Genomic DNA, 15,995 nt, shown 5'->3' on the forward strand with positions numbered 1-15,995 from the left:
TCATTGTCATGCTGGAATACCCATCCACGACTAATTTTCAATGCCCTGGCTGAGGGAAGGAGGTTCTCTCCCAAGATTCGACGGTACATGACCCCGTCCATCGTCCCTTTGATGCGGTGAAGTTGTCCTGCCCCCTTAGCAGAAAAACACCCCCAAAGCATAATGTTTCCACCGCCATGTTTGACGGTGGGGATGGTGTTCTTGGGGTCATAGGCAGCATTCCTCCTCCTCCAAACACGGCGAATTGAGTTGATGCCAAAGAGGTCCATTTTGGTCTCATCTGACCACAACACTTTCACCCAGTTGTCCTCTGAATCAATCAGATTGGCAAACTTCAGACAGGCATGTATATGTGCTTTCTTGAGCAGGGGGATCTTGCGGGCGCTGCAGGATTTCAGTCCTTCACGGCGTAGTGTGTTACCAACTGTTTTCTTGGTGACTATGGTCCCAGCTGCCTTGAGATCATTGACAAGATCCTCCAGTGTAGTTCTGGGCTGATTCCTCACCGTTCTCATGATCATTGCAACTCCATGAGGTGAGATCTTGCATGGAGCCCCAGGCCGAGGGAGACTGACAGTTCTTTTGTGTTTCTTCCATTTGCGAATAATCGCACCAACTGTTGTCACCTTTTCACCAAGCTGCTTGTCGCCCATTCCAGCCTTGTGTAGGTCTACAATCTTGTCCCTGACATCCTTGGAGAGCTCTTTGGTCTTGGCCATGGTGGAGAGTTTGGAATCTGATTGATTGCTTCTGTGGACAGGTGTCTTTTATACAGGTGACAAACTGAGATTAGGAGCACTCCCTTTAAGAGTGTGCTCCTAATCTCAGCTCGTTACCTGTATAAAAGACACCTGGGAGCCAGAAATCTTTCTGATTGAGAGGGGGTCAAATATGTATTTCCCTCATTAAAATGCAAATCAATTTACAACAATTTTAACATGTGTTTTTCAGGATTTTTTTGTTGTTATTCTGTCTCTCACTGTTCAAATAAACTTACCATTAAAATTATAGACTGATCATTTCTTTGTCAGTGGGCAAAGGTACAAAATCAGCAGGGGATCAAATACTTTTTTCTCTCACTGAATTTATCAGATGTAATTGCGGGTGTAGCTTGTTAACATAGAGATTCTGGGAACATCAGAAGGTGGGGGGAAATTAACTATATTCTGGTAATCCGACCAATTGAACATGCGGTGGTACGTAATGAATATGATGTCAGTTCGGTTGTCATCTGAGACATTCTCATCAATGATAAGATGACATAAACTCTACAGTGGAAAGTCTACACATCAGAGTTATCGGATTCACATGGAATTGTTGTTAAATTTAAATGTTTGAATATGAAATTATTCATGATGGGATGAAATTAGATTTTAGCTTCTAAAATGTGAGATTTGGGTTTACATAAGGTGCTGCTCAATCAGTGGCCCGCCCCTGTGGAGGGACATGGGCTATAAATCTTTTCAAACACGCCCTCTTCTCCCTTCCGATATAAAGCCTTGACGACAATATAACCTCCTGTTCCGGGGATGTGAGGACGACGGTCTGATGTCAGAATGGTTCAGAAAATAACTACAGAACGAAGCCAACATCAGCGTGAGCTTTGGTTGCGAATGGTATGATATCGAACTCTTATTCACTACAGAAGTGATACCTCCTAGCCGTTAAGTTATCAACAGCAGCTGCAAACGAGGGTTAGGAAGGAACAGACAGAGTATCCCGTCTATCACACAATGACGTTACTACAACGTATCTAATTGACCACCAGAAACATTCTTCAAAGGACTCTGTTTGGCAACACGGCCTTCCATCTACCACCAACCTACTGAAGCGCAGCTCAGAGTAAATATTTATTGCATTTTCCTTTTCCAAATGGGCGGTAATTTAGAATGCACAAGATACTGTATTTACGATAGCACAGCTTCACCCTTTGTTCCTCAGTCTTCCCGCTCTTTCACTCAAAACAGCCCCTTTTCTTTTGTGTAACAAGCTGTCATATCTGTTTCGCCCGCTAGGGACGTTTTCCTTTGACGTAATTTGTAATCAAGTTATGATTAATTATGTGTATGTGTAATTCTGTGTGATTTAGTTAGATATTTAGTAAATACATAATTAAACCCAATTTTGTATTGCTGATTCATTTGATTCAACTAGTTAAATAAAGGTAAAATAAAAAAGCAGTATGTAAACATTATTAAAGTTATTATTATTAAAGTGACCAGTGATTCCATGTCTATGTATATAGGGCAGCAGCCTTTAAGGTGCAGGGTTGAGTAACCGGATGGTAGCCGGCTAGTAATGGCTATTAAACAGTCTGATGGCCTTGAGATAAAGCTGGATCTGAGAGACTGAAAAACAGCTTCTAATGCATCTGTACTGACCTCTTTCTGGATGGTAGCGGGGTGAACAGGCCATGGCTCGGGGGTTGATGTCCTTGATGATCTTTTTGGCCTTCCTGTGACATCGGGTGCTGTAGGTGTCCTGGAGGGCAGGCAGTGTGCCCTCGGTGATGCATTGGGCAGACTGCACCACCCACTGGAGAGCCCTGCGGTTGCGGGCAGTGCAGTTGCCGTACCAGGCGGTGATACAGCCCGACAGGATGCTCTCAATAGTGCATCTGTAAAGTTTGTGAGGGTCTTGGGGGCCAAGCCGAATTTCTTCAGCCTCCTGAGATTTTAATAGTCACAGTGGGAACAACATCCGCTATACACTTCCTGATGAACTCCGTCACCGTGTCAGTGTATACATATCCCAGTCCCAATGTTCAAAACAATCTTGAAGCATGGATTCCGATTGGTCAGACCAGCGGTGAATAGATCTTAACACGGGTACTTCCTGTTTGGGTTTCTGCCTATTGGAAAGGATGAGCAAAATGGAGTCATGATCTTATTTGTCGAAGGGAGAGCGGGTGAGGAAGTTGGAGTAGCAGTCGCGTGTACTACAGTCAATCTGTTGATAGAACTTCGGTATCATTTTCCTCAAATTTGCTTGGTTAAAATCCCCAGCTACAATAAATGCGGTCTCAGGATATGTGGTTTCCAGTCCAGGGCCGTCGGGGTATCGGCTTGAGGGGGAATATACACGGCTATGACTAACCAAAGATAATTATCTTGGGAGGTAATATGGTTGGCATTTGATTGTGAGGTATTCTAGGCCGGATGAACAAAAGGACTTGAGTTTCTGTATGTTATCACAATCACACTATGAGTAGTTAATCATGAAACATACAACCCCGTCTTTCTTATTCCCGGAGAGTTCTTTATTCCTGTCTGTGCGATGTACTGAGAAGTCAGCTGGCTGTGTGGACGCGGACACTATATCCGGAGAGAGCCATGATTTCGTGAAACAGTATGCTACAGTCCCTGATGTCTCTCTGGAAGGAGATCCTCGCCCTGAGCTCATCTACTTTACTGTTCAGAGACTGAACATTAGCGAGTAATATATTCGGAAGTGGTGGATGGTGTGCACGCTTCGAGTCGGACTAGAAGTCCTCTCTGAATACCTCTTCTCCACCGGTGGCGTCTTGGAGCAGCCTCTGGGATAAGTTCAATTGCCCTGGGGTGTACGAACGAAGGATCCAATTCGGGAAAGTCGTATTCCTGTTTGTAATGCTGGTGAGTTACCGTCGCTCTGATATACAAAAGTTATTTCCGGCTGTATATAATAACACAAACTTTCTGGGCTAATAATGTAAGAAATAACACACAAAAAAACAAAATACTGCAAAGTTGCTTAGGAGCTAGAAGCAGAGCTGCCATGTCTGTTGGTGCCATCTTGCCAGTAATATCCTGGCTCTGTTGAGCTCATCCATGTTATCTATGAACACATGTCAGCAAGAACTGTAGGAGCCCTATGAACACTTACAGGGCCCATTTCCCTTCTCGATGCAGGCGTATCAAAGCTCACTTTCACCTTCATTTCTTCAAAGAATGAAATGGTAATTTTGGTCCAAAACCCCAACTCGTACGTTTTTGCCTCCATCTGTGCACCGTTGAAACTCTTTACTGTTGTCTTTTCTCTTCCTCACTTGAATCTCTTTCTCTCTCTATCTCTCTCACTCTCTCTCGCTCGCTCTCTCTTGCTCTTTTATCTTCTCTCTCTTCTCACTCTTGCTCTTCTCTCTCTTTCTCTCTGTCTCTGTTCAGAGGAAGCGTGGAAAGTATCTGCTTCTTCATGTATTTGTTTTTTTATTATTATTATTATTATTTATTTATTTATATTTTTGTTGGTCTAGCTCAGCCATGGGGTCTGCTTGGCTGCTTTCATCTATTTACTGGGGACCTCCTGCTGGGAGCTAGCGCAGGGAGCGTGTGTGTGTAACACTTCATTGTGGCTGTGTAGCTAGCTGAGCAGCAGGAGGCCTGCCATCGTCACCAGCCCTGTGACAGCAGGTCTGATCAAACAACACTGGCACAAACTATCACCAGCCAGCTGGGCAGGCTAGACTCAGTAGGCTGGGCAGTAACAACAATGTCAATCTACCAATACTTCTACACTACCTGCATAGACAACCTTGTTTTAAGTTGATTCAGCTTTATCCACAATATAGATTACCTTGACACAATTAAGCTATATTGAAAGGAAGCAAAACTATCTCCCAATGTGGCATGGTAGGTAATTGACCTTGGTAAGATTGACATATATTACAGTGTCCTCTGTGTTCAGTCAGACCACTAGGGGCCAGATTGAGTGACAGCAGAGGGAATAGGCTCTGCTGTCAAGACATCCTGATTACCATTCTGTGATTACCATACTCCCTCCTCCCGGTCCACTTCAGGGCCATCTGCTAGCTGACACATCACAACTTCATCTAACACTGACTGCTTCTCTGACCCCATCTCTGACTGGGCTCTGTTCTCAGTTGTTGACTGGTTATTATATCTGGATGCTACCTTTTGACCTTATATTGTTGAATCCCATATTATAATAACTTTTTTATGTTTATTGCTTCTAGGTCCTAATAATTTCCTCTTCCCCCCCCCCCTCTCTCATCTCCTCCCCCCTCGCCCAGGCATCGGCACCAGAGATGGTACAGCGGAGAAGGATAAGGACTTCCGTGGTAAAGCCCAGAAGCAGGTCCAGTTTAACCCAGGTCAGAGCACGGCTACATGGAGGGTGAGGATCCTGCAGGATGGAGTGTACGAGCAGTCTGAGGCCTTCCAGATTGTTCTGTCAGAACCTATCATGGCTGCCCTGGAGTTCCCTGACACAGGCACTGTGGAGATCCTCGACCCAGCTGATGGTATGTACTACAGGTCCATGATCCAGAGTAGCTTGTTTTAACAGTCTAAACAGTGTAGTGTTCAAATGACTAATGCTTGATAAGTCATTACTACAGGTAGGTTATTCATCAGTCTTAGCAGAGATGATTGGTCTGAGGTTATCTCTATGGGAGAGGCAGGGTTTTATATTAGGTGGGTGAGAACATCCAGGTCAGTGGATAACAAGACATGGACCTTTCTCAGCCTCATTAGTGTGTCTCATGTTAGTGAAGCTGCCTTCTGCCTCTTATCAATCCCTGGCTTGGCCCCGGAGCATAACCACAGCATGAAATCATGATGAAAGTCAAGTTTTAGAGCTGGGTTTAGCCTACCTGCCTGAGTAAAGGGAGACAGGGTACTATCATATTGGTCACATCATGGAAACCAACATGGGTGTTATACTTGGATTAAGGTTGCACAATTCCCACATTTCCTGCTTATTCCCTCAATCACTCCTGATTCCAGGAATCTTCCAACCCGGATTTCTGGAAAACGTGGTAATTTTGGGACGGTTTCTGGAGTTTTCCAACCCCAGGTTAGATATAGTGATCAGCAACACTGCAACAATAATATATATGGGAAGTTGTTTTCTCCAGAAAGGTAAATAAACAAATACGGTTAAATTGGGTATGGAGAATCCCAGGGTTAGGGTCAGGTCCAGGGTATGGATGGAGAACACTAGACTGGAGCCTTCCCAGGGCTCTCATGTTGTTTACACAAGGGCTGTGTCCCAAATGGCACCATATTCCCTATTGGTACTGATCGAAAGTAGGGCACCACATAGGGAATAGGATGCTATTAGTGACGTAGTTAAAGTATCTAAATACAGTTCAGACAAACAAGGTTTTTAAAAACAGCAGCTCAGCCATTCATTCCCCTGTGATAATGTAGTTGGAAGGCTGAGGGAGGGAAGCGCTTGCATAATTTACATATAAATTATGCCTCTCCTCTCCTTCCCCCTCTGGGGTCCCTCTGTGTGAGAGGAGGAATATTCTGTCAACAACTTACATTGGTTAAAATATATGGAGGATTGTACTGTTTGTCTCACAAAACACTCTAGTCCCTTGAGGGAAATGATAACTTGCAGCTATCAATATTAAGATTTTAACATTACACACTAAAATATCATTCTGCTTCCTGACCATACTATTTTAGATTTCCATGATTTCCCAGCTTCTCAGAGTATGCCTGTTTCTCAAATGGCACCCTATTCCGTTTTTAGTGCACTACTTTTGACCAGAGCCCTATGGGAATAGGGTGGCATTTGGGACTTGTCTTACAACTGACCCAGTTTCTAGCAGCTCCTTTAAATGTGAATCTCTTCAACTCAGAAGAGTTCAAGTTTAGTCAGAGAGAGAGAGAGGGGAGAAACTATCCACATTAAGGCCTGTCAGCTTGGAGCTTAAAGTATGTTATGCCTTGGCAGGAGCTAGTATTAAGGGCTATAAGCTTGAAGGTTCTGCCAGCCTGAGTAGGAGATAGAACATCTACTTGTCTACAACGGGGCTGGGCAGGGCAGGGAGCCATTGGTCCAGTGTCCTGGTCAGTCAGTAATTGGTCAGGTATGACTGTTGGGATTTTGAGAGTTCTGGCCCTGCTGGCACCTTATTAGCACAGACGTCCAGATTCACAATTAGAGTAAAGAATAGGTTTTAAGAAGAAAAAACGTAACAGTGATGTCTATGTGAGGTAGGTACTTCTTAGTGTAGGCCTCTGGAATATATCTCAGGTCAAGTAACTTAGACACAGTCATGCTATGCAGAATAAAGGAGGAGAGGAGAGGAGAGGACAGGGGGAGTGACTTTATAACAGACTGTAAAAAAGACCAATGGTTTGAACAGGTCTCTGCTTGCTAACAGAATCAAGACACGTCAGGTTTATTATCCAGGCCCACTTTTACTGTTCTTCTTCGCATGCAAAGTCTACAGCACGGAAGCTGGACTTTTCCTATTAACAATTCACTAAATGTATATGTATTTCCCTGATTGGTCCCTGTGCGTCAACTGTCAGAGAGGCTTCTGGGTAGTTGTCTGTGCCAACCACTGATGTTAGACATCATATCCTCTGGATGGATCCTAAATGACGCCCTATTCCCAATATAGTGCCCTACTTTTGACCAGGACCTGCATAGGGCTCAGGTCAAAGGGAGTGTACTATAAAAGGAATAGGGTGCCATTTGCGACGCAGACTATGTGTTCTGATAGTCTGCCTCTGTTCACTGGGTCAACACATACTTTATAGAACTCTGTTAAGCCCTCAGAGAGGAGCCTGGACCAGAGCACCAGCAGCAACATACTGTAACTCAGACAGAAATATTCAACGCATTGTTGTACCCTCTTCTCATCAGCGTAGCTTGTGTATTAAGTACGTACGCAGTGAGAAAGGATGTGAGGGTTTATCTCTCTTTGTCTCCCCCCTCTGACTCTCTCGCTCTGTCTCACCCCACCTGCCTCTCTCGCTCTGTCTCACCCCCCCTGCCTCTCTCGCTCTGTCTCACTCCCCCTGCCTCTCATCGCTCTGTCTCACTCCCCCTGCCTCTCTCGCTCTGTCTCACTCCCCCTGCCTCTCTCGCTCTGTCTCACCCCCCCTGCCTCTCTCGCTTTGTCTCACCCCCGCCCCCCCCCTTTCTTCCCCTGTCCCCCCAGAGTCGACAGTGTTCATCCCGTCTGCAGTCTACCCTGTAGAGGAGGACATTGGGGAGCTGCTGATTCCAGTACGCAGGAGTGGTGACATCACACAAGAACTCATGGTCATCTGCTACACACAGCAAGGTACGGTCCGCACGCACGCACGTGCACGCACACACACACACACACACACACACACACACACACACACACACACACACACACACACACACACACACAGAGCTTCAGGTAATGTCCCTGCTAGAGTCCTCTCCATCTCGCCTTCTCTTCTCATCCATCTCTCCTTTCCTCTCTCCTACAGCCACAGCTACAGGGACCATCCCCACTACAGTCCTGTCCTACTCTGATTACATATCCAGACCTGAGGAACACAACAGTGTCCTGCGCTTTGACAAGGGCGAGATGGAGAAGTCCTGTCGTGTGGTGATCATAGATGACTCTCTGTATGAAGAGGAGGAGAGCTTCAACGTTACCCTCAGTATGCCCATGGGAGGCTGTCTGGGACAGGAGTACCACACTGCCAGGGTCACCATCATACCTGACCTGGATGATGGTAAGATGACCCTTCGCTTTTCAACTTTGACCTTTCAAATGCTCGCCTGGAGGACAGGATAGCAGTTATCAGCTGAGGAAAGCGTTAATATCACTCTTGACTGGGTATGCGTCCCAAATGGAACCCTATTCCCTACGTAGGGCACTACTTTCGACCAGGTTAGTTCCCTCTATAGGGAATAGGGTGCCATTTCGGACATTTATTACGGACATGTTTTTTTACAACTGTCACCTCTGGAAGATAATGTTAAGACAACAATGTTAGCAGACTTTTAAACGTTGCTTATAAGCAAAGGAGACAGTTGAGATGGTGTGTAAAAAGGTACATTTACACATGAATATTAATCATGAAATGTCTAGAACAGATAGATCAGGGGACCTTCAAAAGGTACACAAACACACACACCTATACACGAAGAGTGGAAGAGAAGAACCCTCCTCAGGCAAAGTGAATTCATGACTTTACCAATAGAAACAGGCTTCCCTCTATTGGATGTGGTTTTGTTTATGTATTGGTTAGATGAGGAGCAAACCGTAAACTTTGAATGAACTTATGAAAGAAAAAATAATTGGTATGATAAATGACGTATTGTTGCTATGCTGCCTGATACAGGGAAGCATGAGGTACACAGATGATGTAGTACCAACTGAATGAAACCAATGTACATGTGTGCAATGTGCTTTGGTCCAAAGTAGATCACTATGTAAGGAGTAGGGTGACATTTACCCTGTGTGTCTCCTGAAAGGAAGCCCTTATTGCAAGGCTCATATCCACATCTGATAGTCTCCTGTACCTCCTATCTAACAAACAGCCTTACTTCAACAGCACCGTTTGACCATTGCTTTCTTGCATATCTGCCTGACTAGTTCCCTATCTACCTTCTCCCTATAGACCGTGTGTGTGTGTGTGTGTGTGTGTGTGTGTGTCCTTGACATCTAAAGGAAGCAACGCTGTGAAGGGTGACAGGCAGGGAACAGTCGATTTGAAAATCCCTTGGTATAATCGCTGAATCTTCCGTTTCAAACTTTCATCAAAACTTTCTGTCTGCACACACACGCACCATCAAAACTTTCTGTCTGCACACACACGCACCATCAAAACTCTCTGTCTGCACACACACGCACCATCAAAACTTTCTGTCTGCACACACACGCACCATCAAAACTCTCTGTCTGCACACACACGCACCATCAAAACGTCAGTTTGAAACAGAGCTAATTGGGTCGAAGCAACTCTCCACAGCATTCCAGAACCTCGCTGCTGGAGTTTGAGTCAGAACAGTATTGGAGGAGGCCTGTAGACGGAAAGAAAACCTTGTCTATGCACATCATTAAGATACATTAAACATGGTTAGATCTACACCAGTTGGGCATCTCAAATTACACCCCTTTCCCGAAATTGTGCACTACTTTTGTACATGTCCCAAATGGCACCCTATTCCCTATATAGTACACTTAATTTGCTCAGAACCCTATGGGCCCTGGTCAAAAGTAGTGCACTATGTAGGGAATAGGGTGCCATTTTAGACACAGCCCTGGTTTGACCTACTATCTCAGACTGAGTGAGGATTCACCAGATGTTCTCTCACAGGGTGGACCATCTAGACAGGACGACTCCCCTCTTACCAAACATATCTCTCTAACAGTCCCTCTCATAAATCTGCCTTGGACAGGAAAGTAAATGATAGTTGAGCTCCACTCCCTAGTCAAGACAAGAACCATGACATTCTGGAGGATATCAATCAAATGCAGTACATAGACTGTATGACATATTCGTCTGTTTGCGAGCATGGTTTTGTGTTATCTCTTATTTTAAACAACCTGTTTTTTTAGAATAGAAACACAACACCTAGATCTCCAATTCAAGTATCCCGAATTCTTTGGGGCATGTATTTATGTATTCCCTGTTTAACGTCCAAATAGTTTCTCAGCCACTGAGTCTCAGACCGTAGTGACGTTCTTGGTCACATATTCCCTGTGTGTTGACTGAAACTGGCAGGAAATGATGTCACATATTTCAACCTGTGGGATAGAGAGTTTAGTGAATGATAAGTGTTCCGACTGCATTACTCAGATTGGGTTGCAGGTTCTCTTGTAGCCTCCTTGGGAACAGAGGCAGGCACACTACTTCGTGTGTGTGTGTGTGTGTGTGTGTGTGTGTGTGTGTGTGTGTGTGTGTGTGCGTGCGTGCGTGCGAGACCTGGCTGCCACATGAGGAAGGGGTTACATGCTTGAGATGGATCTTTGCTGTACAGTAGCTCCTTCCCCCTACTGTTCCTTGATGTCAGAGTAGCTGTTGGGATGCTAAACTAAAGCTTTAACGGTTTAATAGTCTGTACCCCTGTATAACAGCCCTATAATAGTCTGTAACCCTGTATAACAGCCCTATAATAGTCTGCAGCCCTATAATAGTCTGTAACCATATATAACAGCCCTATAATAGTCTGTAACCCTGTATAACAGCCCTGTATAACAGTCCTATAATAGTCTGCAGCCCTATAATAGTCTGTAACCCTGTATAACAGCCCTATAATAGTCTGTAACCCTGTATAACAGCCCTATAATTGTCTGTAACCCCGTATAACAGCCCTGTTTAACAGCCCTATAATAGTCTGTAACCCTGTATAACAGCCCTGTATAACAGCCCTATAATAGTCTGTGACCCTGTATAACAGCCCTATAATAGTATGTAACCCTGTATAACAGCCCTGTATAACATCCCTATAATAGTCTGTAACCCTGTATAACAGCCCTGTATAACATCCCTATAATAGTCTGTAACCCTGTATAACAGCCCTATAATAGTCTGTAACCCTGTATAACACCCCTATAATAGTATGTAACCCTGTATAACAGCCCTGTTTAACAGCCCTATAATAGTCTGTAACCCTGTATAACAGCCCTGTATAACAGCCCTATAATAGTCTGTAACCCTGTATAACAGCCATGTATAACAGCTCTATAATAGTCTGTAACCCTGTATAACAGCCCTGTATAACAGCCCTATAATAGTCTGTAACCCTGTATAACAGCCATATATAACAGCCCTATAATAGTCTGTAACCCTGTATAACAGCCCTGTATAACAGCCCTAGTCTGTAACCCTGTATAACAGCCCTGTATAACATCCCTATAATAGTCTGTAACCCTGTATAACAGCCCTGTATAACAGCCCTATAATAGTCTGTAACCCTGTATAACAGCCCTGTATAACAGCTCTATAATAGTCTGTAACCCTGTATAACAGCCCTATAATAGTCTGTAACCCTGTATAACAGCCCTGTATAACATCCCTAGTCTGTAACCCTGTATAACAGCCCTGTATAAAGCCCTATAATAGTCTGTAACCCTGTATAACAGCCCTGTATAAAGCCCTATAATAGTCTGTAACCCTGTATAACAGCCCTGTATAACAGCCCTATAATAGTCTGTAACCCTGTATAACAGCCATATATAACAGCCCTATAATAGTCTGTAACCCTGTATAACAGCCCTGTATAACAGCCCTAGTCTGTAACCCTGTATAACAGCCCTGTATAACATCCCTATAATAGTCTGTAACCCTGTATAACAGCCCTGTATAACAGCCCTATAATAGTCTGTAACCCTGTATAACAGCCCTGTATAACAGCTCTATAATAGTCTGTAACCCTGTATAACAGCCCTATAATAGTCTGTAACCCTGTATAACAGCCCTGTATAACATCCCTAGTCTGTAACCCTGTATAACAGCCCTGTATAAAGCCCTATAATAGTCTGTAACCCTGTATAACAGCCCTGTATAAAGCCCTATAATAGTCTGTAACCCTGTATAACAGCCCTATAATAGTCTGTACCCCTTTATAACAGCCCTGTATAACATCCCTAGTCTGTAACCCTGTATAACAGCCCTGTATAACATCCCTATAATAGTCTGTACCCCTTTATAACAGCCCTGTATAACATCCCTAGTCTGTAACCCTGTATAACAGCCCTGTATAACATCCCTATAATAGTCTGTAACCCTGTATAACAGCCCTGTATAACATCCCTAGTCTGTAACCCTGTATAACAGCCCTGTATAACATCCCTATAATAGTCTGTAACCCTGTATAACAGCCCTGTATAACATCCCTATAATAGTCTTTAACCCTGTATAACCGCCCTATAATAGTCTGTAACCCTGTATAACAGCCCTGTATAACAGCCCTAGTCTGTAACCCTGTATAACAGCCCTGTATAACAGCCCTAGTCTGTAACCCTGTATAACAGCCCTGTATAACAGCCCTATAATAGTCTGTAACCCTGTATAACAGCCCTGTTTAACACCCCTATAATAGTCTGTAACCCTGTATAACAGCCCTATAATAGTCTGTACCCCTTTATAACAGCCATGGAATGTAGCTCACCTCTAGTCCTTTTCAGAATGTCATAGTTTCACAGTGAAACAGGGTTCTATTCAGCTTGAAGTCTTGATGTAGTGGGGGGAGAGTTTCTAGACAATATACAGTCCGTATGAACCTAAGATTCTCACACACACTCTAACACACAGTGATCTGTGGTGCGTTCCGAATCACACCTTATTCCCTCCTGTAGGTACAACCTGACAGGTAATCAATCTACAGTACTGCTCTCCTTCTCCTTCAACAGACAGGCCTTTCTATCTCTCCTCCTTAGTTTATCTAACAGAGCTCATTCCATTATCACCACCTCCTTTATCTATAGGCTGACATCAGCCCTGTCTCTCCAGAACTATCTCTCCATCCTTCCATCTCATCGTATCCTGGCACCTTAAACCCCCTCAGCACCTGATTCAGGATGCCCTGGGGAGGTGCCTCACTGTTTTACCTCATGCCCACTTTGTGTTGATCAGGTTACAGCTCCTGACGTCACTAGTGAGGGGGTTAGGCAGCTTGTCAGACAGTATCTTCAGGCTATGGTTTCCTCTTGTCTTAATCTGATTCTTGACGCCATGCAGACAGAATCAGGATTCCATTCAAGATAACAATAATAAGTAGGTATTTCCCCCTTTCCTACCTGCCCCTTCTGTGTGTGTGTCATTCTATACATGAACCCATATGAACCAATCCACCCGAACAACTGATATGCAGGAGGGAGAGGATCCTGGTTGTCAGTCAGACGCCTTGTTGAGGCCTTAGGCCACGGCTCTGAGAACACGATGATGTCGAATGCCATGACTGGGGATGTATTAAGGCATGTCAACTGTTGTTTTGGTTGTAAATGAACTAGAACAATGACAGTGTTCTATACCAAGACACAGAACATGCCAAAACTTAAGTTCATGACAAGAGGAACTTTACTTCTATACATTTGGAATGATCTGTTTGATATTTTGTTACATTCTAGAACAAATTTCTGATCCAGTCTGTAGTGTGACTGTATTAAACTGACACTGTGGTTTTCGTACCAGCATTGCGAGCACACTGCCTTGCCTGTCAGTCACAAAGCATGGAAATACAGTTACAGCTCAAACTGTGACCAAAGGGTGAGGTAGTATGTATAGCCTGGCAACGATTGTCAGTACAGTTAGCTAAACCTCATACAGGTGTGGTACCAGCCTAGTAGTGTGACTTATCAGGTGTTTATCAGTGCCATGCCACCTAGGATGTAGACTATTCAGTGGGTACACAGTGGCAGGTAAGAAATGCCTTTGGCCTGTAACCACCTTAAACTTTTGACCCTTCAACCCAGTTCCTCTGAGAACACTTCACGTCCGCTGAAAACCCAGTTAGCTAATCTCATCTCAGGGCTTATAGGAAATCTGTCTCCCCTGTTTACCTTCCTACCGGCCTCTCAAACATCCTTGACCCGCTATCTAAACATTAATACACAGTTAACTCACAATGAAAAGAATAGCTGTCAAATCAGAGTTAAGAAATAAATCAATCATTGATATTACTGACTGTTGTTCTCCCAGACCCTGGGTACATTCCAAATGATACCCTGTTCCCTATGGAGCCTAATCAAAAGTAGTGTACTATACATTACCAGGGATTATAAGCATGTAATCCTGCTTCCTTTCCTCCACACATGACACAGATACTCAGGCAGTACAGGCGGAGCGTGGAATCAGCCTTTCTCCCCTGTGTTTTGTGCTGTAGAAGTGGCGGTCTTTTGGCATGGTATGTGCATTTATGTGTAGCACCTGTCCCTACCAGTGAGGGTCCTTTGTCCTGCTGTGCCTCTCCAGGGTGGGCTGACCCGGTCCCATTAAAGAGTCAGGGGCCTTAGGAGGTAACTGTTTTCCCCCCTGCCTGAATTCCACTCCCAGCCCTTTCACTTCCACAGAGAAAAGGATGTACATTAGAGCTGGATATTCAGGAGATGCAGCCAGTGTCTCTTCTAACCAAACACAACCAGAGATACAACCCAACTAAAAATGTATTATCGGTACCGTGTGTAGACTGTATATGATCTCAGTCAGTAAAGGGCAACTCAGGTACTTGATGTCTACTGCTTTTCATTTTTTATTGCCAGCAATATGATCGCTCATGGTGTACATACACCTGGTTTGTTTCCCAGGTTTAAAACGCTGAACAGAACAAAATTTCACTCAGGCCCCCAAGGACCGGAGCTGCCTTTCCCTGCCTGATTATAATCATTATTTACTAGGATCATGTGTTTAACAGACGGGTGGTAGGTTTTATTGGAATACAGAAATGATACTGACCTACTGTAGAGCTTGCTGAACATGCAGGTGTAGTTGTAATTGTAACACTACAGTTAACACTACAGTTAACACTATAGTTAACACTACGCTACCTCTCCCTAAAATTCTGCAGCACATCTGTTGCTATCAGTGTGACCTGGAATCCAGGTGAATCCGGGTGAGTCCAGATGGGTCCAGGGAGGTAATAACAGGGTTTAGGGTCAACCCACTACTCTTTTCTCCTCTCATCCTCGTCCAGGACCCAGACCCGTCCCACTCTCACCAGAACCATAATCATACCTTACAGACCTTAGAGTGTTTTTGGAGATTTACAGACCAGTAACAGCACTGCATAAATACAAGACTGTAATTCTGCTCTACAAGCATTCTCATGTTTTACTGTCCCACGCCATACCACACCTCTCCCCGGTGGCTCCATACCACACCTCTCCCCGGTGGCTCCATACCACACCTCTCCCCGGTGGCTCCATACCACACCTCTCCCCGGTGGAGATGGTGTTTGTCTGCTGTACAAACCAACCTTATCTGATTACTACAGCTGCAAGTCTGGGACTCGGCGCACACTCTCGCACACACACAGATCTGATTACCGCAGTAGCGTGGAGAATGAGCTGAGACAGTCTAAAGCCTGCCTTGTTTGATTTGTCTTTTGGGAAAGACACTGGCAGCTGCATAAACCATGACACTGCACACTCTTTGTCTAGGTTTGATCTCGACTCACACACGCACTTTGTAGCATCCCAAATGGAGCCCTATTCTCTATATGGTGCACTTCTTCTGACCAGAGCCCGTCAAAAGTAGTGCACTATATAAGGGAGAGGGTGCCATTTGTGACATATCTTTTGTCTAGGTTTGTTCTCGACC

At 44.5% G+C, this 15,995-nt stretch overlaps 1 protein-coding gene across 1 annotated transcript in view; it reads left to right on the forward strand.

Annotated features, from left to right (window-relative positions):
- The window catches only part of frem2b (FRAS1 related extracellular matrix 2b), a 116,304-nt gene that overhangs the window by 62,399 nt on the left and 37,910 nt on the right, over positions 1–15,995 (forward strand). The window contains exons 6-8 of the mRNA XM_036961304.2: positions 5,012–5,242; positions 7,907–8,032; positions 8,211–8,462. Coding sequence (XP_036817199.2) covers positions 5,012–5,242; positions 7,907–8,032; positions 8,211–8,462 — 609 coding nt within the window. The remainder of the gene's footprint in view (positions 1–5,011; positions 5,243–7,906; positions 8,033–8,210; positions 8,463–15,995) is intronic.

This window comes from Oncorhynchus mykiss, chromosome 24 (genome assembly GCF_057628025.1).
Source record: "Oncorhynchus mykiss isolate SJ-2025 chromosome 24, ASM5762802v1, whole genome shotgun sequence".
Lineage (NCBI taxonomy): Eukaryota > Metazoa > Chordata > Actinopteri > Salmoniformes > Salmonidae > Oncorhynchus > Oncorhynchus mykiss.